Consider the following 26,097-nt stretch of genomic DNA (forward strand, 5'->3'; position numbering starts at 1 on the left):
TTGGATCTGAATCTCCCGCATATGTTCCCTGTGATCCTTATGATGCAGTCACTCTGTGCAGTCTTATAAGTTTATCTGTCGGTTCTCCAGTCTGACACTCACCACTGTTGGCCATCTTTATTTCCGTGGGGCTGCTATTTGTCACTCGGTCACCTGGAAGCTCCTCCCCCTCCCCCACAGAGACGGACTCCTCCACTCACTCTCACAGCAGAGAGACAACACATGGTCAAGTACAAGTGACAAAGGTTTCTATGTCCGCCAGGGATGTGTCGGTGCCTGGACGCGGGGCTCTCCGCTGTGCAGCGCAGCATGAAATTGTTTTATATTCATTTGCATTTTTAAAAAAAATATTCTGTTTCCGACCGGATGACAAAAAGCTCAAGACAAACCTCCGCAATCCTTTTCATCTGACCAGTCCCCGCAGTCGTTCTCGCCATCACATTTCCACCGTGTAGGTATACAATGACCGTTCTCGCACTGAAACTGATAGTATCGGGCGCAGGTGGGGGTGTCTGTCGGATTTGCTGCAGCGGTGGAGGAGACACAGTGCAAAAAATATTATGTCCCAGCCAATCATATTCCAGCCATTGCGCTGCAAACGGCTGACGGAGACTCACCGCAATTCGCCTCGTCAGAGTAGTCGCCACAGTCGTCCATGCCGTCACACTTCCAAACCAGGCTGATGCAGACCCCATTTTGGCATGAAAAACTCTGGGAGTCGCAATCCTGTTTAAATTCTGGATCTCGAGCTAAAAAAAAAACAACCAAAAAAACATCACAGAAAAACAAAATAATTTATTTTAGATGCATATAAATCCTCATACTTCTCACAGCTGAGGGTTTGTTACAATTGTATCCAGCCCAGAAAAATCCTATGTGAGGTAAACAGCCTGACACATTTCACCTGCACTGATACATTGTAACAAACCCTCAGCTTTACAGGTTAATTATTTAGATCACTAAAGAACTGCAATACTCACAACATCCAGCGTAGGCGGGATCCTCATCGGAGCCATCGTGACACTGCACAACTCCGTCACATACCATGATGTGGAACAAACACTGCAGCCGGTTCTTACATACAAAATCCATGTAGCGAGTACACAGGGGCTCTGAGGGGGACAGACGTGGCACGTGAAAAAGGTTATATATATATATATTATATATAGTGCATATACCATCAATGTATGATTGATGAAGGGCCGTCTGTTGGGACACCCCCTGATGCAGGGACATGTGCCCTTGTTCTTGACCGGTAAGGGTCCCATTAGTTGGACCGCCATTAATCAGTTATGGTACATCCAGCCAATATGATATAATAGTCTCTAAAACCCCACAAATAATTCACAATTGCCCATAAAATTATTCCCAGTTTGAATGGCGCCCAGTTTAGCACAATTAATATTGCATATGGTGACGCCACGTGACTGTAACGGACGATCATAGTGACATCACCGCGGACGCCACGGAGTCAGAATCATACAGAGTCCGGAGAATTGACAGCGTTGATGGTTATTCTGGGGGGTTCCCAGGTCAGTAAAGCTCTTGGACTCACCGCAGTTTTGTTCGTCTTCCCCTCCTGAACACTCCTTCACACCGTTACAATGTTTCCTGGACGGGATGCAGGTGCCGTTCCTGCACTGGAATCCATTGCACTTCTTTTCTGGAATACAGGAGGTCGGCGCAGTGATACATTTACATAGAAGGATACAGATATTATTATCGTTTATCAGGCACCATCTGCGCTCGGGCCCCTTACCGCAGATGGAGTGGTCTTCATCTGAGCCGTCCTGGCAGTCGGAGTCGCCGTCACAGACCCATCTCTGGGGGATGCAGTGACTGTCGTGACACTGGAAGCTGGAGGGTTCGCAGGTGTGGGATATGGCTAGAGATAAGGGACAGAAGTACAAGGCGTCAGCTCCGGGCTTTATGTTTTCCCGCAGTCAGGTGGAGCAGGTTGTTTTTTCCTATAAGCCTTCAGGCTCTAATAAAACGATTCTAGAAGAGGTTACTGTACCCGCTGAACATTGTAAGATAATAAGCGCTGTATTCTAATTAACACGTCCCTCTTGGCAGCCCCCGCCCCAAATTAGTGGACTCCCCCATACACCAGTGACTTTTACAGCAGCTCCATATTTTGAGGTCACTCAAAGTCGCATTCGGGGGAAAGTTACTGTGACCTGCAATCATCTTAGAACCTTCTGTAGTGTCACAAGTTGCAACAAGACGTCTCCCCATAGGGAATAATGTAAGTTATGTGAGATTTTAACCCCTTCACAACTGCCCTACGGCTATATACGTTCCAACTGCCGATGCCCCGTGCAGTTAGCACATATATAGACTTTGACAACCTGGAACGGGGTTTAATGAGTGCAGTGCTGCTTCAATGTGAGCAGCGCTGCACACGTCTGCGGGGCTTTAAGAGCCCCGGAATACACCCCCGCACTGTAGATAGTGCCACCCAGAACCCTCTGTAGCACCACCTAAGCTCCCTCTAGGAGCGGTATCCCAAGCCAGCGCTCTGGCCGGGGATTCCCCTCCTAGAGGGAGCCACCGACGTCTCTCCATACCCGCTGTAAATAGTGCCACCCCTGTAGATAGCAACCCCCACGTTCCCCCCCGCTGTAGATAACATCGAATCCCGCTTCCCCCAGTCGATAGCGCCACCTAAACACCCACTAGGAGCGGAATCCCGGTGTCAGATCGCTTTGTGCCAGGGAACAGAATCCCCAGCTGACACTCTAACCGGGGATTCCGCTACTGGAGAAGCCCCCGGCGTCACTATCCATATATGGACAGTGACGTCAGGGGCTACTCCTGGAGTGGAATCGGCCGGGGATTACGCTTCTATAGTTATCCCCTGACATCACTGTCCATATATGGACAAAGACATCATGGGCTCCCTCTAGGAGTGGAGGCCAGATGGATTCCGTTCCTACGGGGAGCTACAGTGGTGCTATTTTTACAGCAAGGGGGTACCATTTAGGGGGGGGGGGTGGCGCTATCTGCAGGGAGGATAGTGCTGTCTACAGGGGGTGTGGCACTACCTACATGGGCACTAACTACAGAGGACACTGTTGCACTATCTACATAGGCACTATCTATGCGGAACTGGAACTATCTACAGTGGTATTGCATCACTATCTACATGGGCACTGTGGTATTTTCAGGTGGATGGGACAAAAAAAAACCTTAACGAATTAAATTCATCCATGAAAACGGATGACAAATGGCGGTGAAAAACGGTCAGACGTCCGGGAAATGGATTCAAATTTATTGCAAAACAGTCATGAAAAACTGAAAGTGGATTTGTTAACTGCCCTTTTTTTCAGATCGTGTGAATATCGCCTTATAACCCTCGTCACTCTCCGCTTAGTACAGAGCTGTTCAGTTTAATTTTTAGATCTCGAGTGAAGTTTAACTTTTAAAGTTAATGTCCAACCTTGACCACCTCCTTATTTCTTTATTTCTTTTATTAAATTGGTAAAAATGTCTGAATACGTATTTATAGGGGTCATGGCTCCGTTCAGATCCAGGGCTCCAAATCCACTGCATACACACAGCTGAATGAAAAACTTCTGTCTGTCTGCAGTCACCACTAGAGGGAGCTCACTACATTCTATTTTGAACTCCATGATAACACTGTATGTAGTGAGCACCTCCTAGTGGTGACTGCAGGTAGTAGAATGTTATCATGTAACTCTATGGGAGCTGTATATATCTGTATGTAGTGAGCTCCTCCTAGTGGTGACTGAGGGTAGTAGAATGTTATCATGTAACTCTATGGGAGCTGTATATATCTGTATGTAGTGAGCTCCCCCTAGTGGTGACTGCAGGCAGAGAATGTTATGTAATTCTATGGGAGCTGTATATATCCGTATGTAGTGAGCTCCCCCTAGTGGTGCTGCAGGAAGCAGAATGTTATGTAATTCTATGGGAGCTGTATATATCCGTATGTAGTGATCTCCCCCTAGTGGTGACTGCAGGCAGAGAATGTTATGTAATTCTATGGGAGCTGTATATATCCGTATGTAGTGAGCTCCCCCTAGTGGTGACTGCAGGCAGCAGAATGTTATGTAATTCTATGGGAGCTGTATATATTTGTATGTAGTGAGCTCCCCCTAGTGGTGACTGCAGGGAGCAGAATGTTTCCGTGTAAGTACATGTATATGCCGGGGATTTGGAGCTCTGTATCAGAAAAACAGATCAGACGGCTATAAAGATATAAGATGAAACGAAACAGCACAGAATGTTGGAACTAAAAATGAGTGGTTATTAAGATGTGGAGATTAACTTCATGGTGGGAGGAGCAGAGATAGATCATGAATAAAATGAATGCAGAATCCCCGATACGAGCAGCAGACACTGAACATATAGATGATCGTATATAGGGGACCAGTCAGGGACTGCAGGATCTGGGATCTACCTGTACAGTTGGCCTCGTCAGACCAGTCCCTGCAGTCATTGTCCCCATCACAGACCCACGACTGTCGGATACACATCCCGGAGCTGCAGTTGAACTCGTCTTCTTTACACTGATGCGCCTCTGAGAAGAGAGAGATTATAAGACGACGCAGAGACGGAGCCGCCGGGAGAGACACAAGAGGGAAAGATTCTATCTAAACACGTCCATCAACGTCCCGCCGCAGCCAGGAATCCAATCCCCGGCCATCTACTCGAAAGGTTTACCACACACAAAGCGAAATACATCAGCAGCACAAATCTCTCTCCTGTCCTGATAATTTGTTACAATGTGTCAGTGCAGGTAAAATGTATAAGTCTGGAGTCCAGCCTTAATACCTCAGAGGATTGTCTACACTGGATACAACCGTAAATATTAGGTCAGGATACATTTTCGGCCTTTGGATACAAACAAGAATATTCCCCTAAACTGACAGCAAGCAGAGATCTTGAATTGAAGTTTCAGAACTATTTCTTATATATCGATTACATAAGACTGGAAGAGCCCTGGACGGCTGCCATAAGACTGTTCTACTGTAAACACTGGGGGCTTACAATCACTTCCTTATGGCCCACGGGTGGAATAGCAGGGGGGGGGGGGGGTTTGTCGTCTCATATTCGGGATCTCCCCTCCCCCTCTGAGTATTTTGCCACTCACCACAATGACTCTCATCACTGTTATCTCCGCAGTCGTCTTCCAGGTCACACTTGTAGGACAGGGGGATGCAGGTACCCGATTCCTGACATCTGAACAGAGTGTCGGGGTCACACGCCGTGGTCGCTGAGAACACAAAGGATCGGCAGGTGCCGGTTACACAGGAACGAAACAAGACTCCAGAAATTATATACAATGTACGGATCATAAACCCTGCAGTCTGCCTCCTCTCCAGGAGCTGTGACCTCCAAACTAGTGTTCTCTGTTATCAGACATGTCAGGCTGGGGAGGATGACTGTAGGACAGGTGAATACAATCTATTGTTCTCTGTTATCAGACATGTCAGGCTGGGGGAGGATGACTGTAGGACAGGTGAATACAATCTATTGTTCTCGGTTATCAGACATGTCAGGCTGGGGGAGGATGACTGTAGGACAGGTGAATACAATCTATTGTTCTCGGTTATCAGACATGTCAGGCTGGGGGAGGATGACTGTAGGACAGGTGAATACAATCTATTGTTCTCTGTTATCAGACATGTCAGGCTGGGGGGAGGATGACTGTAGGACAGGTGAATACAATCTATTGTTCTCGGTTATCAGACATGTCAGGCTGGGGAGAGGATGACTGTAGGACAGGTGAATACAATCTATTGTTCTCGGTTATCAGACATGTCAGGCTGGGGAGGATGACTGTAGGACAGGTGAATACAAGCTATTGTTTTCTGTTATCAGACATGTCAGGCTGGGAGAGGATGACTAGGACAGGTGAATACAATCTATTGTTCTCGGTTATCAGACATGTCAGGCTGGGGGGAGGATGACTGTAGGACAGGTGAATACAATCTATTGTTCTCTGTTATCAGACATGTCAGGCTGGGGGAGGATGACTGTAGGACAGGAGAATACAATTTATTGCTCACGGTTATCAGACATGTCAGGCTGGAGGAGGATGACTGTAGGACAGGTGAATACAATCTATTGTTCTCTGTTATCAGTCATGTCAGGCCGGGCAGAGGTGGAGTGTAGTGCTCTGTATGTATATGTGAATGTATAGGCTTTCCTTCCAGTCTGGTAGACGCCGGGTCTATACTCCGGCTGTAATAATGTCACCAGCGAGATAATCAGAGGAAGCAGAGAGCGGCTCAGATGTAGCGTAGATGTCCGGACTCACGGCAGTCTCTCTCGTCGCTCATGTCCCCGCAGTCGTTGTCAAGATCGCACTGCCAGATGCTGTTGATGCAGTTCCCGTTGGAGCAGCGATACTGACTGGGCAGACAGGAATTCTCTGGAGCGTCCAAAGAAATAAACAGAAAATAAGGAATATCTCACAGAAACGACTGCACTGCAATGATACAGCGCTGTATGGACTGTCCCCCATGCATGGGCCGCTTGTATACTGTATAACTTTTCCATAGGGATATTGATTACAAAAAGTAGACATCATATAAATACACACACACATATATATATGCTAGCTTTGTACAGTATATAATTCAGTGTTGGCTTCTTTGTGATCGGCTCCGTTAGGACACAGCTATAATCAGCGACTAACTGGGCCGCATTGTCTATTGGAGTCAGAGGGCCTGAAACCCACCTCCTGCCTCATCATAGACCCATGCTGTTGCTCTGTCCCTCCCCCATACTTTACACAGCAGCTGTGATCCTTTAGGTCACACCTATGATCAGTCACTCCAACTTCTCAGCATTGCAATTGGAGCTTGCTATAGTCTGAAATCAACATCAGCGGTCACGCTGTTGCACTATCCCTTCACCTTGCTTTACACTGCAGCTCTGCTTGTTCAGATTGGCTGCTGTGTATAAGCAGGAGCTCAGCAAGATGTCAGTACATGGGGAGATGATCACATTACAGCAAGGACAGAAGATGATAAACTACAAGTAACTAAACCCCCAGCGAGAAGATGATCAGGAAACTGCTGCAAATAGACGGAGGAGCAAGAGTTCTGATTTAGCACAAATTGTGATCAGAATTTCCTGTAAAGGGGGACCGATCCATATGAAGAACCCGAATATCTGTACATTACCGGACCTCAGTACATCCCACCCTCAGCCCTCTCTGGACAGCGCGCGGCACTCACCTCGCTTGACACAAGTCTTGTTCTTCAGCTGATAACCATGTGGACATTCACACAGATCCTCCCCAGAAGATAAAGTCTCCTCCTTCACTCCCTCCGGACACCGGCAATCTCTGCTGTTATTGGCCTTGGGCAGACAAAGGAGACGGCAAGAGTTTGACGAGCAAGCGTTCTGTCCTGTGCAAGAAGATACAAGCAGAATTTTCACAGAGCATCAGATATGTGCGTATACGCTGTAATGTACTGTGCACCACCAATAATAATATTCTGCTGTTTGTTATTGGAAACAATCAGCAAGCTTGAGGACAAACTCCCTAACCGCTCTGGAGTATAATACAGGATAAGTAATGTAATGTATGTACACAGTGACTCCACCAGCAGAATAGTGAGTGCAGCTCTGGAGTATAATACAGGATGTAACTCAGGATCAGTACAGGATAAGTAATGTAATGTATGTACACAGTGACTCCACCAGCAGAATAGTGAGTGCAGCTCTGGAGTATAATACAGGATGTAACTCAGGATCAGTACAGGATAAGTAATGTAATGTATGTACACAGTGACTCCACCAGCAGAATAGTGAGTGCAGCTCTGGAGTATAATACAGGATGTAACTCAGGATCAGTACAGGATAAGTAATGTAATGTATGTACACAGTGACTCCACCAGCAGAATAGTGAGTGCAGCTCTGGAGTATAATACAGGATATAACTCCGGATCTGTTACAGGATAAGTAATGTAATGTATGTACACAGTGACTCCACCAGCAGATTAGTGAGTGCAGCTCTGGGGTGTAATACAGGATGTAACTCAGGATCAGTACAGGATAAGTAATGTAATGTATGTACACAGTGACTCCACAGCAGAATAGTGAGTGCAGCTCTGGAGTATAATACAGGATATAACTCCGGATCAGTACAGGATAAGTAATATAATGTACACAGTGACTCCACCAGCAGAATAGTGAGTGCAGCTCTGGAGTATAATACAGGATATAACTCCGGATCAGTACAGGATAAGTAATGTAATGTATGTACACAGTGACTCCACCAGCAGAATAGTGAGTGCAGCTCTGGAGTATAATACAGGATGTAACTCAGGATCAGTACAGGATAAGTAATGTAATGTATGTACACAGTGACTCCACCAGCAGAATAGTGAGTGCAGCTCTGGAGTATAATACAGGATATAACTCCGGATCAGTACAGGATAAGTAATATAATGTACACAGTGACTCCACCAGCAGAATAGTGAGTGCAGCTCTGGAGTATAATACAGGATATAACTCAGGATCAGTACAGGATAAGTAATGTAATGTATGTACACAGTGACTCCACCAGCAGAATAGGGAGTACAGCTCTGGAGTATAATACAGGATATAACTCAGGATCAGTACAGGATAAGTAATGTATGTACACAGTGACTCCACCAGCAGAATAGTGAGTGCAGCTCTGGAGTATATACAGGATGTAACTCAGGATCAGTACAGGATAAGTAATGTAATGTATGTACACAGTGACTCCACCAGCAGAATAGTGAGTGCAGCTCTGGAGTATAATATAGGGATGTAGCTCCGGATCAGTACAGGATAATATAATGTAATATATGTACACAGTGACTCCACAGTTTATGTAGATTAATTCTATATATAACCTGGGTGAACTTGTAAATCATAAACTAAATAACCGCACAATGTCAATCAGCTGCTACTAAAGCCAGCAAGATATTGTCGTGTATTAAAAGAGGCATGGACTCGACAGGGATGTAATATTACCACTTTACAAAGCATTAGTGAGGCCTCATCTAGAATATGCAGTTCAGTTCTGGGCTCCAGTTCATGCCCTGGAGTTGGAAAAAATACAAAGAAGAGCAACGAAGCTGATAAGGGGCGCAGAGAATCTAAGTTATGAGGAAAGATTAAAATAATGAAACCTATTTAGCCTTGAAAAGAGACGACTAAGGGAGGACATGATTAACTTATATAAATATATGAAAGGCAAATACAAAAAATATGGTGAAATCCTGTCCCGTGTAAAACCCACACAAAAAACAAGGGGGCGCTCCCTCCGTCTGGAGAAAAAAAAAGGTTCAACCTACTGTGAATCTATGGAATAGTCACCGCAGGAGCCGTCACAGCAGGGACAGGAGATGGCTTTACAAAAGGCAAAGATCATTTCCTAGAAAAAATATTAGCTCCTATCTGTAGAAATTTTTCCCTTCCTTTTCCATCCCTTGGTTGAACTTGATGGACGTGTCTTTTTTCAACCGTACTAACTATGTAATATATGTAACTATGAACTACATAACTATGCAATATATGTAACTATGGATCTATGTAATATATGTAACTGTAATATATGTAACTATGTAATATATGTAACTATGTAACTGTAATATATGTAACTATGCAGTATATGTAACTATGTAACTGTAATATATGTAACTATGCAGTATATGTAACTATGTAACTGTAATATATGTAACTATGCAGTATATGTAACTATGTAACTGTAATATATGTAACTATGCAGTATATGTAACTATGTAACTGTAATATATGTAACTATGCAGTATATGTAACTATGTAACTGTAATATATGTAACTATGCAGTATATGTAACTATGTAACATTGAGCTTGATGTTAGACATGTGAAGAGAACACAGAACAGAGGTTTGGGATATTTTATTTACCTGTCCATTTCCCTTTATAGAATATTTTCATGTCCATCACTCCAGACAGTCGGCCAATCAGAACTTCTGCCTGAGCTCCGTTGTACTTAGAGGCCCTGAAGATGCTGAGTTGGGACCAGTCATCCCAGTAGATTTGAGTCTGTCATCGGGAATAACAGGGACATTAGCGTTCGCAGGGTTTCCACTGTCACATGGTTGACATGAAGACACGGTTCTCTCCGTTACCTTGAACACCGCTATTGCATATGGGTGGGGCAGATTATCCAAGACCACCTGCCTCTGCTGGCCATTGAAGTCGATCCTCTCTATCCGATCCATGTAGGCCTCAGTCCAGTAGATCCAGTCCTCGTCCACAGATATGCCATTGGGCCATTTAACGCCATCCGCGACGAGGTGCGTCACTCCGGATCCATCCATCTCGCTCTTGTAGATTCCATGGCGTTCGTCTCCCCAGTCTGTCCAGAACATGAGCCTGAAAACAGCAACAGGAGGGTTAATCTGCGTAAGTTTAATGAAGGAACATATATGGCTGTTATTGTGCTCTCTGGGATCTTCCCACCGGCGAGGGCTCCGTCCATGTGCTGCAGTTTCCTAGTAATCTGCTTTTTCTCACTGGTGATTAATTTACCTGTCATTTATAACCAGATATTTGCGCACTGACTTCCTGCTGATTTGAACAAGCAGAGCTGCAGTGTAAATCAGAGGGGAGAGAAAGAGAACCAACCTGAGCCTCTAATGAGACAGAAGGTGGATTTCAGGCAGTGCAGATGAGCTGGAGTCATAGATGATACCTGTGCCCTATGAAGCGGAGATAGGGTGTATTCACGCGGCGTGGTAGGCCGTGCGAGCGAAAAACGTATGCATCTTCACAGCGATTTGCAAAACCGCGTCGTATTGCGGTAAACACGAATGCTTTATTTAGTGCGGTTTTCGGCCGCGCGGCAAAAAAAACGTGTGAATCCACCCTTAAAGGGGTTTTCGAGAATTAGAAAAACATGGCTGACCATTTACAAGCACAGCGCCGCACCTGTTCACAGGTGGTATGTGGTAGTGCAGCTCTTCAGTTCAATGGAGGGAAGCGGCAATACCACAAACAACCAATTGACAGCAGTGGCGCTGTTTCTGGAAGAAATCAGCCATGTGTTTCTAACCCTTGAAAACCCCATTAAATAATAGCCGACACGGAGAATAATAAATAACATAAGTATTACCCTTAGGGCACGACTACTACAACCCCCATCAGCAAAGACTGAGCACAGGGCGGCTGTTTCTATGACACGCGATGTTCGTGGCGAGGAAGAGAAAGCAAACGTTTCTGGGATCCCACTAAAACTGAAGCTTATAATCATCTCATTAGGATGTGGCTGTTCCTGTGGGATTATAAGAAAATATACTCAGAAGACGCGCTGGGTCTCCGCTCTGAGCCGCTCGCAGCGGACGCCGCTCCCAAGCAAAGCCGCAAACTCAGAAAATAGGAAACACTTCATATTCCTTCTAATTGCCACTTACAACTTCTAAAATCCCCTAATATTCTACTAGAGGGGTTTACCTACCGTGACCTTCCTCTGCATGTCACGTAGCCCCCGCGGTGCACAACACGGTGAGAACCTAGGGTCTACTCTAGAGGACTCGGCACGGACACTAAAATCAAACAACCCCCACTGACGGAATTGGGATGTCGTGTAATGCGCACATTGCGGATAGTGGAGAGACCAGATATGCACCCCCCTCCCCCCCCCAAAAAAAAAAAAAAAAAAGTTTATCCAAAATGCATGCCCCCTTTCATAGTTCACAATATGGGCTGCAGCACCGTACACGGACTCTCATACATCGCTGCTCACCCTTCCTTGGGCACTAAAGCCAGAGCACGGGGGCGCTCCAGAACGGTGGAGTTGAGAACAGTCAGACGTAAGTCTCCATCAGGGTTGGCGACCTACAAAACAGAAACCCAGAAGATAAAGGAACAAAAATGGAAACAGTCCGATTAGTTATTTAGAAAATCCTCAATTCACAAGACAAAAAGAGTTACTGCATAAAGTGGCGCTGACAGCGGGCGCACCGCCAAGACCCCATGACATTTTAGGGACACCCTTCCATAACCGCACATTACCGTCCTTCCAGGCTGTACCGGACCGTCAGTTTTGTAAACCTGGGGGTAACGATGGAACGTTTCTTACCCTACTTCATCTACAGGAGCTTCACCGCCTTCCCCTATTACATTGGTGCAGATATTTCCAGCTCCGCCGCGCCTTTCAATCCCCGTTCCCAACCGGTGTTGTCACTCTATCGGCGTATCCCTTACAGGTATAATAAAACCACAGGCCCCTAAAGGGCTTATTTCTGCATTATATACTCGTCTGTGATTGGCTGAGGTGACCGCGACACCATTGCCAGTGTATGATCTGTGGTTATTGTGGATTCCAGATCTCACTCCTGACAGAACGGACGTGATCACCTGATAGTCTCTCCGGCGACTAATAATGATTCCACTGTGCAGCATTATTCACCAGGCTTCTTCGACCCCTATTAGACTACATAGAATGGGCAGAATACCCAGGTCATAGGCGTTACTGTCTAGAGGCAGATTTTTGGCACTTTACATGGGACTGCCCTTACATTTCTTCCTTTTGGTCACAAGTGTTTAATTTACTTACGTCCCTTTTACCTACTGAATTTCCTAATTCTCCTACAATTGCAACATTTGGAGACTGGACCCGCTATAAACGTATATTCTTCTGAGAAACTTTAGTTTTTGCTAGAAAAGTAATAGCGATGCATTGGATAGGAGACGGCCCCCCTCCCCCCATCGCCCTCACGATGGAAAACACGAATTAACACGGTAATACCCTATGAACATTTGGTGGATCAACATCGGGGCTGTCCTGATAAAGTTAAAAAAATGTGGGGTTTATGGTTGGTCACTGCTGAATCTGTGGAGGAGGAGACGCTCTGCGCGTCCATCTAGATTATTAGTAGCACCTTTATTGATCTGAACTAATCGAATGTTTCCAACTCACGCACGTTTTCTTATAGTGGGACGATAGTAACCGTAGTAACAAAACCGTTCAGTTCAACCAAAGAAAATAAACAAGAAAGAAAATGTTGCTACAGAAATGTAATTATTTCTACTGTGTGTATAGGATTGTATCATCTGATATGTGAATGGCTGATGTATCAATGTAAATCTTTCCGTTTGTTTGCAACATTTTAAATAAAACAAATTAAAAAACAAAAACAACAAAACAAAAACAAAAAAGGTAAAAAAAAATCTATGAAAGGTGCATGTAATTGCTGGGTGTGTGATACTAGGTATGACTATGACATGTTACAGCTTGTTTAATACTCCAGAGCTTCATTCACAATTCTGCTGGTTTTGTTTGGAAATAGTCAGCAAACTTGTGGACAAACACTGCCCTAGGGGGCAGTTAGTTTTCTTACTTCAGATAACAGTGCAGTGCCTGGTATACAGAAGCCCCTTCCCAGAATGCAAATACAAGTTCTGTGCAGACACTGAACAAGCAGGGATTAGTAATGTCATGTATGTACACAGTGACTCCACCAGCAGAATAGTGAGTGCAGCTCTGGAGTATAATACAAGATGTATCTCAGGATCAGTACAGGATAAGTAATGTATGTACACAGTGACTCCACCAGCAGAATAGTGAGTGCAGATCTGGAGTATAATACAGGATGTAACTCAGGATCAGTACAGGATAAGTAATGTAATGTATGTACACAGTGACCCCACCAGCAGAATAGTGAGTGCAGCTCTGGAGTGCAATACAGGATGTAACTCAGGATCAGTACAGGATAAGTAATGTAATGTATGTACACAGTGACTCCACCAGCAGAATAGTGAGTGCAGCTCTGGAGTATAATACAGGATATAACTCAGGATCAGTACAGGATAAGTAATGTAATGTATGTACACAGTGACTCCACCAGCAGAATAGTGAGTGCAGCTCTGGAGTATAATACAGGATATAGCTCAGGATCAGTACAGGATAAGTAATGTAATGTATGTACACAGTGACTCCACCAGCAGAATAGTGAGTACAGCTCTGGAGTATAATACTGGATGTAACTCAGGATCAGTACAGGATAAGTAATGTAATGTATGTACACAGTGACTCCACCAGCAGAATAGTGAGTGCAGCTCTGGAGTATAATACAGGATGTAACTCAGGATCAGTACAGGATAAGTAATGTAATGTATGTACACAGTGACTCCACCAGCAGAATAGTGAGTGCAGCTCTGGAGTATAATACAGGATATAGCTCAGGATCAGTACAGGATAAGTAATGTAATGTATGTACACAGTGACTCCACCAGCAGAATAGTGAGTACAGCTCTGGAGTATAATACTGGATGTAACTCAGGATCAGTACAGGATAAGTAATGTAATGTATGTACACAGTGACTCCACCAGCAGAATAGTGAGTGCAGCTCTGGAGTATAATACAGGATATAACTCAGGATCAGTACAGGATAAGTAATGTAATGTATGTACACAGTGACTCCACCAGCAGAATAGTGAGTGCAGCTCTGGAGTATAATACTGGATGTAACTCAGGATCAGTACAGGATAAGTAATGTATGTACACAGTGACTCCACCAGCAGAATAGTGAGTACAGCTCTGGAGTATAATACTGGATGTAACTCAGGATCAGTACAGGATAAGTAATGTAATGTATGTACACAGTGACTCCACCAGCAGAATAGTGAGTGCAGCTCTGGAGTATAATACAGGATATAACTCAGGATCAGTACAGGATAAGTAATGTAATGTATGTACACAGTGACTCCACCAGCAGAATAGTGAGTGCAGCTCTGGAGTATAATACAGGATATAACTCAGGATCAGTACAGGATAAGTAATGTAATGTATGTACACAGTGACTCCACCAGCAGAATAGTGAGTGCAGCTCTGGAGTATAATACAGGATGTAACTCAGGATCAGTACAGGATAAGTAATGTAATGTAAGTACAGTGACTCCACCAGCAGAATAGTGAGTACAGCTCTGGAGTATAATACTGGATGTAACTCAGGATCAGTACAGGATAAGTAATGTATGTACACAGTGACTCCACCAGCAGAATAGTGAGTGCAGCTTTGGAGTATAATACAGGATGTAACTCAGGATCAGTACAGGATAAGTAATGTAATGTATGTATACAGTGACTCCACCAGCAGAATAGTGAGTGCAGCTCTGGAGTATAATACAGGATATAACTCAGGATCAGCACAGGATAAGTAATGTAATGTATGTATACAGTGACTCCACCAGCAGAATAGTGAGTGCAGCTCTGGAGTATAATACAGGATATAACTCAGGATCAGTACAGGATAAGTAATGTAATGTATGTACACAGTGACTCTACCAGCAGAATAGTGAGTGCAGCTCTGGAGTATAATACAGGATGTAACTCAGGATTAGTACAGGATAAGTAATGTAATGTATGTATACAGTGACTCCACCAGCAGAATAGTGAGTGCAGCTCTGGAGTATAATACAGGATATAACTCAGGATCAGTACAGGATAAGTAATGTAATGTATGTACACAGTGACTCCATCAGCAGAATAGTGAGTGCAGCTCTGGAGTATAATACAGGATGTAACTGAGGATCAGAACAGGATAAGTAATGTAATAAATTTACGAAGTTGCTACCCCTTTAAACAGCAGAAGGTAATAAGGAAACCCACTCGCTCTATTCGCCCTATTGCCAACCTTGTACACAATAAATGTCTCCTGGTACCTCGATTTTTTTAATTCCAGCATCCACCCAATAGAGCAGCTGGCTCAGGGGGTCAAACGCCAAGGACTCCACAGTCTCTAGCCCGCTTCTGACGAGGACTTCTTGCCCGGAGCTGCCATTTAGACAGAGTCTCTAAAAGAAAGTGAAGACATTAATTTCCTCCCCGTTCTCATGAGCCGTCCTGGGATTCTGCACGCGGCTGCACTGGGCAGGGAGACGCGGTTACCTGTATGATGTCCAAAGTGACGTCAGCCCAATATAAACAGTTACTTTCATAGTCGAAGTCCAAGGCTACAGCCCCCCGCAGACCCTTCAGCGGCAGCTCTTCGCTGACCCCGGACGACAGGTCATGCCGGTAAATGGCGTTCCTCATGGCGTACAAGATGAACTCATTCTCCTCTTTAGGATGACGGAGAGAGAGAATATAAGTGAGAAGCTGATCACGCGTGGCCATGCGTATGACAGACGCAGCAGAGCTCACCTAGTAAGCTACTACACCGTCTCCCATATACAAGGGCAGTCAATGGAAGGAACAGGACTCAGAATGGATTGGAGATGGTGATCTGTGTACAGTTGTCAATCATACAATAAACTGCAGCCCGGACTAAACCGCAGCAAAATATGTGACCGAGAAGTGCCCAGACCATAGAGGTCTCCGGGATCAGCCCCGATCAGCACTTCTGCGGTCTCCATCTGGTATTCACGAACAATTCATCTCAAGAAAATAGACAATTTAAGACTTACTTTTTTTTGTTTCTATGTAAATAAAGCCTAAAAAGGATCTACACCTGTGTTTTCTTAATTCCTCACCATTTTCAGGATCTCTGCTTGCTGTCAGTGAATAGGAAAAGCATTGTTTAACTCCAGAGACTAAAAACCTGTACAGATCCAATACTTCTCACAGTTGAGACTTTGGTACAGTTGTATCCAGTCTACAAAAGCCTCAGCAAGCTAAACACAACACAAATCTCTCTCCTGTCCCGACAGTTAGCTGCAATGTACCAGGTAAAATGTATCAGACTGGAATCTCACAGAGGATTGTCTAGATTGGATACAAATGTAACCAGCTCACAGAAGTATTAGGTCTGTACAGGCATTCAGCCTCTTGATAGTAACAAGATTGCTTCCATTCACTGACAGCAGTCAGAAATTTTGCAAACGGTGAGGAATTAGAACAAAGTACATTAGAAAGTTGCAGAATTTTTTATTATACAGTAATTAAGCTTTATTTACAGGTAAACCTCTTTAAAAAGAAAGTTCTATGTTTGGGGAAGGGAGGGGGGAGACGGGACACTTGACCGATGGACAGCGTTCAACAAATCTGGATGTAATTTACCTCCCACAGGACAGGGAACGTCTTCTCCGTCCAGCCGCGCCTCTACGTCTCCTCCAGAACACGTATCTCCCGAAATCCTGCGGTAACTAAACCGAGGACCTAACTGTTAAGACGTGCGGCAACGATGTAATATCTCTGACATCAAGTGCAAAACCAAATCCATACAACACAGTCATCTCTTCCCATCTGTAACACCTATAAACCCATTACACATATGTACGGACGCAGTCATTGGGGTCCTCGTACTCTGGCCCGTTTTGGCTGTAACAACGAGCGCTCATTGATCGGTGCTCGTTTGCTCCTCCCACAAGGCGCTATGTATGGGGACAGGCGCTCGTTACTCCGATCGCTCGTCCCCATACATGTCCATCATGTCGGCAGCGCGTCTCCCTGTTTACACACCAAGATGAGCTGCCGACAACCAGAATATTTTCTGCTGCAGAAACGATACGATCAGCCGATGAATGAGTGTTTGATTGTTCATCGGATGATCGCTGCGTGGTTTACACAGAGCAATGATCGCGGACGAGTGTTCTGTGAACGTTTGTTTGCCCGATAATTGGCCGGTATAAAAGCGACCTCAGGCCCCGTGCACACGACCATAATTTTGATCTGCAATTACGGTTCCGTAATTGCGATTCAAAGTCCAGACCCATTGACTTGTATTGCCCATGGAGACACCTTTCTGTATATATACGGGAAGGCGTCTGGGCCGCAGAAAGCAATCGCAGAAAAATAGGGCATGTCCTATTTTACTGCTACGGCCATGTGCAGGGGGTCCTAGTTACTGACTGTGTTTCTATTCAGTTTCCCGGGGTCACTTGACAAGGACGATTATCTAGGCCGGATACTATTATAACACACGGTCAAGGTTTTAGGCCTGATGACTTTTCAGTCTCTGTATGTAAATAATCATGAAAATTGTGATGTATCAAAGTACAAGGTATATTAGAAACTTGCAGAACTTTTCATTATACAATGACTTATTTACAGTAGACTGGACCGGCCCTTTAAATTTCTACAAAATGACCGCACGTCCGGAACAGCGTCGGGCTATAACCAGCCTAATATCATACAGGGCCACGCTGACGTCCACTGCGGAGCTCACCCTTTGGTCCTCTTGTAGGTTGTTCCCACCGGACAGGGCGAGGGGATAAGGTAGAGCTTGCCTGCAAATTCCGGGTCAGGAACACAAACTTCAGATCTTAGATCTTGACTTAATTTAAAGCCATAATCACTAGAGAGAAAAAAACAAACAAAAAACACCCGGTTAGAGGAGACGTCGCTTTTTTTATGTTACGGAAAACGTCAGCGCTTGTGGTGGAGGGAAATATTAAGAGGGTTCTACAACTCCACCAAACGCCTAATACTGCGGTGGGGGGGCTGCAAATCCCTCTCTGCCCCCGTGTAACATCTGACTGAAGGTCAATGACGTCCCGTACCACTCAAAGTCTTGTCTGGTGCACGAGCAGTTGGAGGTTGTGATTGGCCGGTCGAAGTCCTCGCCATTGAAGCAGGTGGCATGTGGGGTTCGCCTTTTGAAAACGGTTTTGCTTCCCAGCAGACATTCATTGCCGCGTTCATCGGAAGGAGACCAGAGCTTATAGTCGTTTTCAGTGCACGGGACTCCTGTACGGCAAACCGAGAGCGTCAATACAGTAAAGTGACAATGATACGGCCCAGCCCTGGATTTCAGCCACATTTCAGTGCAATCGTGTGAACGAGGCCTTATAAAAACCTGTCCGAGCAGAACGCGAAGGGTAAGCGGCGCCTAAATTGCGCTACATAAAAAAAAATGTGACACGCTACTGCAGTATAGATTTCTGATAACTAAGAGCAAAAATCTGGGCAAAATCACCCAAAAAAATTAAAAACTTAATATACAGGTTTTTGGGAGTCGTAGTAGTGACTTTGTGCTGCAGCCCCATGTAAACACCGTTACCAGCACAGATTACGGCTGCTGCGTGAGATCTATATCTAATGCAAAGAATTACTCTAATTGGCCCCAAAGCACAAAAACGGAGGAGCGGAGGCAAAAGAAGTGATGAGGCGATGCCGGGGACGGTGCTGTGATCCCAGTTGGCTCTGCTGGATGGGTGGGCATACCCGATCTGATATTTTCCAGACCCTGACTGGCACTTTAGCGGCCATTTAATGGGTTCAGTGGAGCCTTCAGCAACATCGCATCTACACAACATTATGCGGCCTGTGCCCAATTATGTTAAAACCGGGACCCTCTACATAGCGAACTCAAATCCCGAAAAGTCCATACCAAGGACATCACTGGTGTTGACCTGTAATATAACCCAGCTGTGGCCCTTGTGAACGTAGGAGCCGAAGACGGTGAACACGGTGCTCTTCTCTCCGGGCTCCGTCAGTAACCCGTAGACGATCAGCGAACTGTCCGAAAAATTAAATGTTTTCCACGTTTCCCCTTCATTTGTGCTGTATCTGGAGACGATTAGAAAATAGAATATCACATAAAAAAGAAAAAAAGACAATATTATAAAATCGGAAACGTGTCGTGACGTACTTTAACTGGTTGGTTTCTACTCCTTGTGCAATCGCCACCAACACGCCGCCGTGATCGCCCCAAGTGCAAAAATGGGGTCCAAGGAGAGACTGCAGAAAAGGGCAAAATAATGAGGGAAACGCGGCAAGGAGGCCGAGTGATCGGAGAATAAGAAATCACTGAGGATATTACCTCTCTCCACCGCACCCCGGCGCTGCTGGACACATACAGGTTAATCTTACCGATCGTTTCTTTCCCCACTGAACCTATAAAAGACAAGCCGTGTGTAACCGATCTGCACATGGATACAGTTTATCATATATATATATACACATGTGGAATGTTCTGTGCTCTGCATGACAAGTCTTCGTTCATTTCAACCTAATCACAAAAAATAGAGGAGCGCCGACACAGAACCATAAGGCCCAGTCCACACTGAGTTTTTTTGGTGCAGATTTTGACGCTTATACCACGTCAGAATCAGCGCCAAAAAACGGCCGAAATCGCCCCCCATTGATCTCAATGGGAGGAAGAGGCATTTTTTTTCTTCTCTTAGCCGCTTGCGAGGGAAAGAAGTGGCATGTCCTTTCTTACCGCGGTTCCTAAAGGGATATTAAGGCAGCTTTTTTTCTGCCTACAAAAATTTTTTTTTTTTTTTTCCAACAGACCGTTCCCACCCTCCATTAAAAAAAACAGTGGTGTGAACGGCCCCATTGAAATACATTGTTTTAACGGCCCTTAAGAGTAAGTTCAGACATAGTGGATTTGCAATTTACACCCATCAGAATCCCAAAACACACACACACACCTACCTGTTGCTGCAATTATCCCAGGCGCAGACTCCTTGGAGATGATGGGCATGACCCGTCCTTGTGAGGTCACTTGGCTGAGCGGCTGCGCCAGGTGGAGCTGACAGTCCTTTGAATTCTGCAGTAGAAGAGAATGTGTAACAGAGAAGCGTCAGTGCCGGGTGGAGGACACATTGTATCCATCATTATCCAGCTGCCTTCATAGTCTTAACGAGCCGATACACTGTGACGACCACTCACCATGCAGCGTGCGTTCTCCCCGTAACCGCTGTACCCCGGCGCCAGAAGAAATTCCCATGTTCCTCCCTTGTCAAAGGTGATGACGGAGGCCACGTTCTCTTTGGACAGGGGCCCGGTGAGAGTATTGGCGATGTACGCGCCTCTTACACCTTTCACGCGGTGCAGGTCGGCAAACGGTTCATTCTCAAGATACCTGGAGACAAAAATAAAATCAGCAACTTAAGAAACTGGTCATTATAGAAAACTCTTCACGTGGAGTAATATCCCCAGAGCTCGAGTCCAACAATCTACTATGTATCAAGTCATGAATGTCAGAGAATTGAGCTAGCCTACGCTGATACATTGTAACACACCCTCAGCTGTGTGAGCAGGACTACATTAGTACATTGTTTTTATCCTCTGGATGTAAACAGGAATGTTCTCCTTTATTGACAGAAAGCGGAGATCTTAAAATTGGTGAATTAAAACACAAAGTTTATTAGAAAGTTCTGGAACTTTTAATTTCACAGAGATTAAGCTTCACTGACGTAAAGACTGGACACCGGCTCTTTAAGGAATCAACACAGAGCAATCCAGATGGAGACAGTAATAGGAGGATCTGTGGAAATGTCCGACACTGAAAGGGAAAGTTTATAGTAAGGGCAATTATTAGGTGGGGCTATTATTAGTTGGGGCAATTATTAGGTGGGGCAATTATTAGGTGGGGCAATATAGTGCTCGAGGTTTAGTGCAGGGCTGCTTGCATTGTGTATTATGACCCCCAAGAAAGAGGTAGCTCTGTTAAATACGGATGTGTCAAAAAAGTATTATAGGTATGAGACCTTTATAGGCGAACCATAAAAATGATATATGAAGCTTTGAGAGCGCAGCGGCCCCTTCTTCAGGCGGGTTTACAAAAAGAAAGAAGAAGCAAATACGAATGATGCTGATCAGGCCCAGACGTCTCATGTAATGGGGCAAGTGCTGGTATCATCAGACCTCATTATACAGTAATACGTGGTAGGGTAAGGCCTAGTTCACACTCCGTTTTTTGCAGGCGGAAAATCTGCCTCAAAATTCCTTCACAGCGTTTTTCGGCCGCAGCCATTGAGCGCCAAAGAGGGCAAAAAACTGCCGCGAAAAATGCTTTCTCTGCCTCCCATTGATGTCAAGAGGAGGTCAGAGACGGAAACGCCTGAAGAAAAGACATGACGCTTTTTTTTTGGGCTTGTGGGGGAAAAAAAGCCTCCACCTCCCATTACAATAAATTGGAGGCGATTTCTGACGTTTTTGGCACAGTTTCCGTCAAACACAGCGCCAAAAAACTCAGTGTGAACTCCCCCTAACTTTCTATATTACTTATCCTGTACTGATCCTGAGTTATATCCAGTATTATACTCCAGAGCTGTACTCACTATTCTGCTGGTGGAGTCACTGTGTACATACATTACATTACTTATCCTGTACTGATCCTGAGTTATATCCTGTATTATACTCCAGAGCTGCACTCACTATTCTGCTGGTGGAGTCACTGTGTACATACATTACTTATCCTGTACTGATCCTGAGTTACATCCTGTATTATACTCCAGAGCTGCACTCACTATTCTGCTGGTGGAGTCACTGTGTACTTACATTACATTACTTATCCTGTACTGATCCTGAGTTATATCCTGTATTATACTCCAGAGCTGCACTCACTATTCTGCTGGTGGAGTCACTGTGTACATACATTACATTACTTATCCTGTACTGATCCTGAGTTATATCCTGTATTATACTCCAGAGCTGTACTCACTATTCTGCTGGTGGAGTCACTGTGTACATACATTACATTACTTATCCTGTACTGATCCTGAGTTACATCCTGTATTACACTCCAGAGCTGCACTCACTATTCTGCTGGTGGAGTCACTGTGTACATACATTACATTATTTATCCTGTACTGATCCTGAGTTATATCCTGTATTATACTCCAGAGCTGCACTCACTATTCTGCTGGTGGAGTCACTGTGTACATACATTACATTACTTATCCTGTACTGATCCCGAGTTACATCCTGTATTATACTCCAGAGCTGCACTCACTATTCTGCTGGTGGAGTCACTGTGTACATACATTACATTACTTATCCTGTACTGATCCTGAGTTACATCCTGTATTACACTCCAGAGCTGCACTCACTATTCTGCTGGTGGAGTCACTGTGTACATACATTACATTACTTATCCTGTACTGATCCTGAGTTACATCCTGTATTATACTCCAGAGCTGCACTCACTATTCTGCTGGTGGAGTCACTGTGTACATACATTACATTACTTATCCTGTAGTGATCCTGAGTTACATCCTGTATTATACTCCAGAGCTGCGCTCACTATTCTGCTGGTGGAGTCACTGTGTACATACATTACATTACTTATCCTGTACTGATCCTGAGTTATATCCTGTATTATACTCCAGAGCTGTACTCACTATTCTGCTGGTGGAGTCACTGTGTACATACATTACATTACTTATCCTGTACTGATCCTGAGTTACATCCTGTATTATACTCCAGAGCTGCACTTACTATTCTGCTGGTGGAGTCACTGTGTACATACATTACATTATCCTGTACTGATCCTGAGTTACGTCCTGTATTATACTCCAGAGCTGCACTCACTATTCTGCTGGTGGAGTCACTGTGTACATACATTACATTACTTTTCCTGTACTGATCCTGAGTTACATCCTGTATTATACTCCAGAGCTGCACTCACTATTCTGCTGGTGGAGTCACTGTGTACATACATTACATTACTTATCCTGTACTGATCCTGAGTTACATCCTGTATTATACTCCAGAGCTGCACTCACTATTCTGCTGGTGGAGTCACTGTGTACATACATTACATTACTTATCCTGTACTGATCCTGAGTTACATCCTGTATTATACTCCAGAGCTGCACTCACTATTCTGCTGGTGGAGTCACTGTGTACATACATTACATTACTTATCCTGTAGTGATCCTGAGTTACATCCTGTATTATACTCCAGAGCTGCGCTCACTATTCTGCTGGTGGAGTCACTGTGTACATACATTACATTACTTATCCTGTACTGATCCTGAGTTATATACAGTATTATACTCCAGAGCTGTACTCACTATTCTGCTGGTGGAGTCACTGTGTACATACATTACATTACTTATCCTGTACTGATCCTGAGTTACATCCTGTATTATACTCCAGAGCTGCACTTACTATTCTGCTGGTGGAGTCACTGTGTACATACATTACATTATCCTGTACTGATCCTGAGTTACATCCTGTATTATACTCCAGAGCTGCACTCACTATTCTGCTGGTGGAGTCACTGTGTACTTACATTACATTACTTATCCTGTACTGATCCTGAGTTATATCCTGTATTATACTCCAGAGCTGCACTCACTATTCTGCTGGTGGAGTCACTGTGTACATACATTACATTACTTATCCTGTACTGATCCTGAGTTATATCCTGTATTATACTCCAGAGCTGTACTCACTATTCTGCTGGTGGAGTCACTGTGTACATACATTACATTACTTATCCTGTACTGATCCTGAGTTACATCCTGTATTACACTCCAGAGCTGCACTCACTATTCTGCTGGTGGAGTCACTGTGTACATACATTACATTATTTATCCTGTACTGATCCGGAGTTATATCCTGTATTATACTCCAGAGCTGCACTCACTATTCTGCTGGTGGAGTCACTGTGTACATACATTACATTACTTATCCTGTACTGATCCCGAGTTACATCCTGTATTATACTCCAGAGCTGCACTCACTATTCTGCTGGTGGAGTCACTGTGTACATACATTACATTACTTATCCTGTACTGATCCTGAGTTACATCCTGTATTATACTCCAGAGCTGTACTCACTATTCTGCTGGTGGAGTCACTGTGTACATACATTACATTACTTATCCTGTACTGATCCTGAGTTACATCCTGTATTACACTCCAGAGCTGCACTCACTATTCTGCTGGTGGAGTCACTGTGTACATACATTACATTATTTATCCTGTACTGATCCTGAGTTATATCCTGTATTATACTCCAGAGCTGCACTCACTATTCTGCTGGTGGAGTCACTGTGTACATACATTACATTACTTATCCTGTACTGATCCTGAGTTACATCCTGTATTATACTCCAGAGCTGCACTCACTATTCTGCTGGTGGAGTCACTGTGTACATACATTACATTACTTATCCTGTAGTGATCCTGAGTTACATCCTGTATTATACTCCAGAGCTGCGCTCACTATTCTGCTGGTGGAGTCACTGTGTACATACATTACATTACTTATCCTGTACTGATCCTGAGTTATATCCTGTATTATACTCCAGAGCTGTACTCACTATTCTGCTGGTGGAGTCACTGTGTACATACATTACATTACTTATCCTGTACTGATCCTGAGTTATATCCTGTATTATACTCCAGAGCTGTACTCACTATTCTGCTGGTGGAGTCACTGTGTACATACATTACATTACTTATCCTGTACTGATCCTGAGTTACATCCTGTATTATACTCCAGAGCTGCACTTACTATTCTGCTGGTGGAGTCACTGTGTACATACATTACATTATCCTGTACTGATCCTGAGTTACGTCCTGTATTATACTCCAGAGCTGCACTCACTATTCTGCTGGTGGAGTCACTGTGTACATACATTACATTACTTATCCTGTACTGATCCTGAGTTATATCCTGTATTATACTCCAGAGCTGTACTCACTATTCTGCTGGTGGAGTCACTGTGTACATACATTACATTACTTATCCTGTACTGATCCTGAGTTACATCCTGTATTATACTCCAGAGCTGCACTTACTATTCTGCTGGTGGAGTCACTGTGTACATACATTACATTATCCTGTACTGATCCTGAGTTACGTCCTGTATTATACTCCAGAGCTGCACTCACTATTCTGCTGGTGGAGTCACTGTGTACATACATTACATTACTTTTCCTGTACTGATCCTGAGTTACATCCTGTATTATACTCCAGAGCTGCACTCACTATTCTGCTGGTGGAGTCACTGTGTACATACATTACATTACTTATCCTGTACTGATCCTGAGTTACATCCTGTATTATACTCCAGAGCTGCACTCACTATTCTGCTGGTGGAGTCACTGTGTACATACATTACATTACTTATCCTGTACTGATCCTGAGTTACATCCTGTATTATACTCCAGAGCTGCACTCACTATTCTGCTGGTGGAGTCACTGTGTACATACATTACATTACTTATCCTGTAGTGATCCTGAGTTACATCCTGTATTATACTCCAGAGCTGCGCTCACTATTCTGCTGGTGGAGTCACTGTGTACATACATTACATTACTTATCCTGTACTGATCCTGAGTTATATACAGTATTATACTCCAGAGCTGTACTCACTATTCTGCTGGTGGAGTCACTGTGTACATACATTACATTACTTATCCTGTACTGATCCTGAGTTACATCCTGTATTATACTCCAGAGC

The 26,097-nt window shown here is 44.4% G+C and overlaps 1 protein-coding gene across 1 annotated transcript in view; it reads right to left on the minus strand.

Annotated features, from left to right (window-relative positions):
- SORL1 (sortilin related receptor 1) overlaps window positions 1-26,097 on the minus strand; it is a 78,479-nt gene that overhangs the window by 25,693 nt on the left and 26,689 nt on the right. Inside the window, exons 9-30 of the mRNA XM_075839172.1 lie at window positions 20,563-20,755; window positions 20,326-20,440; window positions 19,706-19,779; window positions 19,535-19,623; window positions 19,274-19,452; window positions 18,444-18,630; window positions 18,110-18,238; window positions 17,002-17,087; window positions 15,892-16,064; window positions 15,666-15,797; window positions 11,745-11,836; window positions 10,129-10,375; window positions 9,904-10,042; window positions 7,215-7,388; window positions 6,290-6,403; window positions 5,120-5,242; window positions 4,427-4,546; window positions 1,760-1,885; window positions 1,556-1,663; window positions 981-1,112; window positions 618-749; window positions 390-524 (exon numbers count right to left, since the gene is read on the minus strand). Coding sequence (XP_075695287.1) covers window positions 390-524; window positions 618-749; window positions 981-1,112; window positions 1,556-1,663; window positions 1,760-1,885; window positions 4,427-4,546; window positions 5,120-5,242; window positions 6,290-6,403; window positions 7,215-7,388; window positions 9,904-10,042; window positions 10,129-10,375; window positions 11,745-11,836; window positions 15,666-15,797; window positions 15,892-16,064; window positions 17,002-17,087; window positions 18,110-18,238; window positions 18,444-18,630; window positions 19,274-19,452; window positions 19,535-19,623; window positions 19,706-19,779; window positions 20,326-20,440; window positions 20,563-20,755 — 2,999 coding nt within the window. The remainder of the gene's footprint in view (window positions 1-389; window positions 525-617; window positions 750-980; window positions 1,113-1,555; window positions 1,664-1,759; window positions 1,886-4,426; window positions 4,547-5,119; window positions 5,243-6,289; window positions 6,404-7,214; window positions 7,389-9,903; window positions 10,043-10,128; window positions 10,376-11,744; window positions 11,837-15,665; window positions 15,798-15,891; window positions 16,065-17,001; window positions 17,088-18,109; window positions 18,239-18,443; window positions 18,631-19,273; window positions 19,453-19,534; window positions 19,624-19,705; window positions 19,780-20,325; window positions 20,441-20,562; window positions 20,756-26,097) is intronic.

This window comes from Rhinoderma darwinii, chromosome 10 (genome assembly GCF_050947455.1).
Source record: "Rhinoderma darwinii isolate aRhiDar2 chromosome 10, aRhiDar2.hap1, whole genome shotgun sequence".
Taxonomy (NCBI): domain Eukaryota; kingdom Metazoa; phylum Chordata; class Amphibia; order Anura; family Rhinodermatidae; genus Rhinoderma; species Rhinoderma darwinii.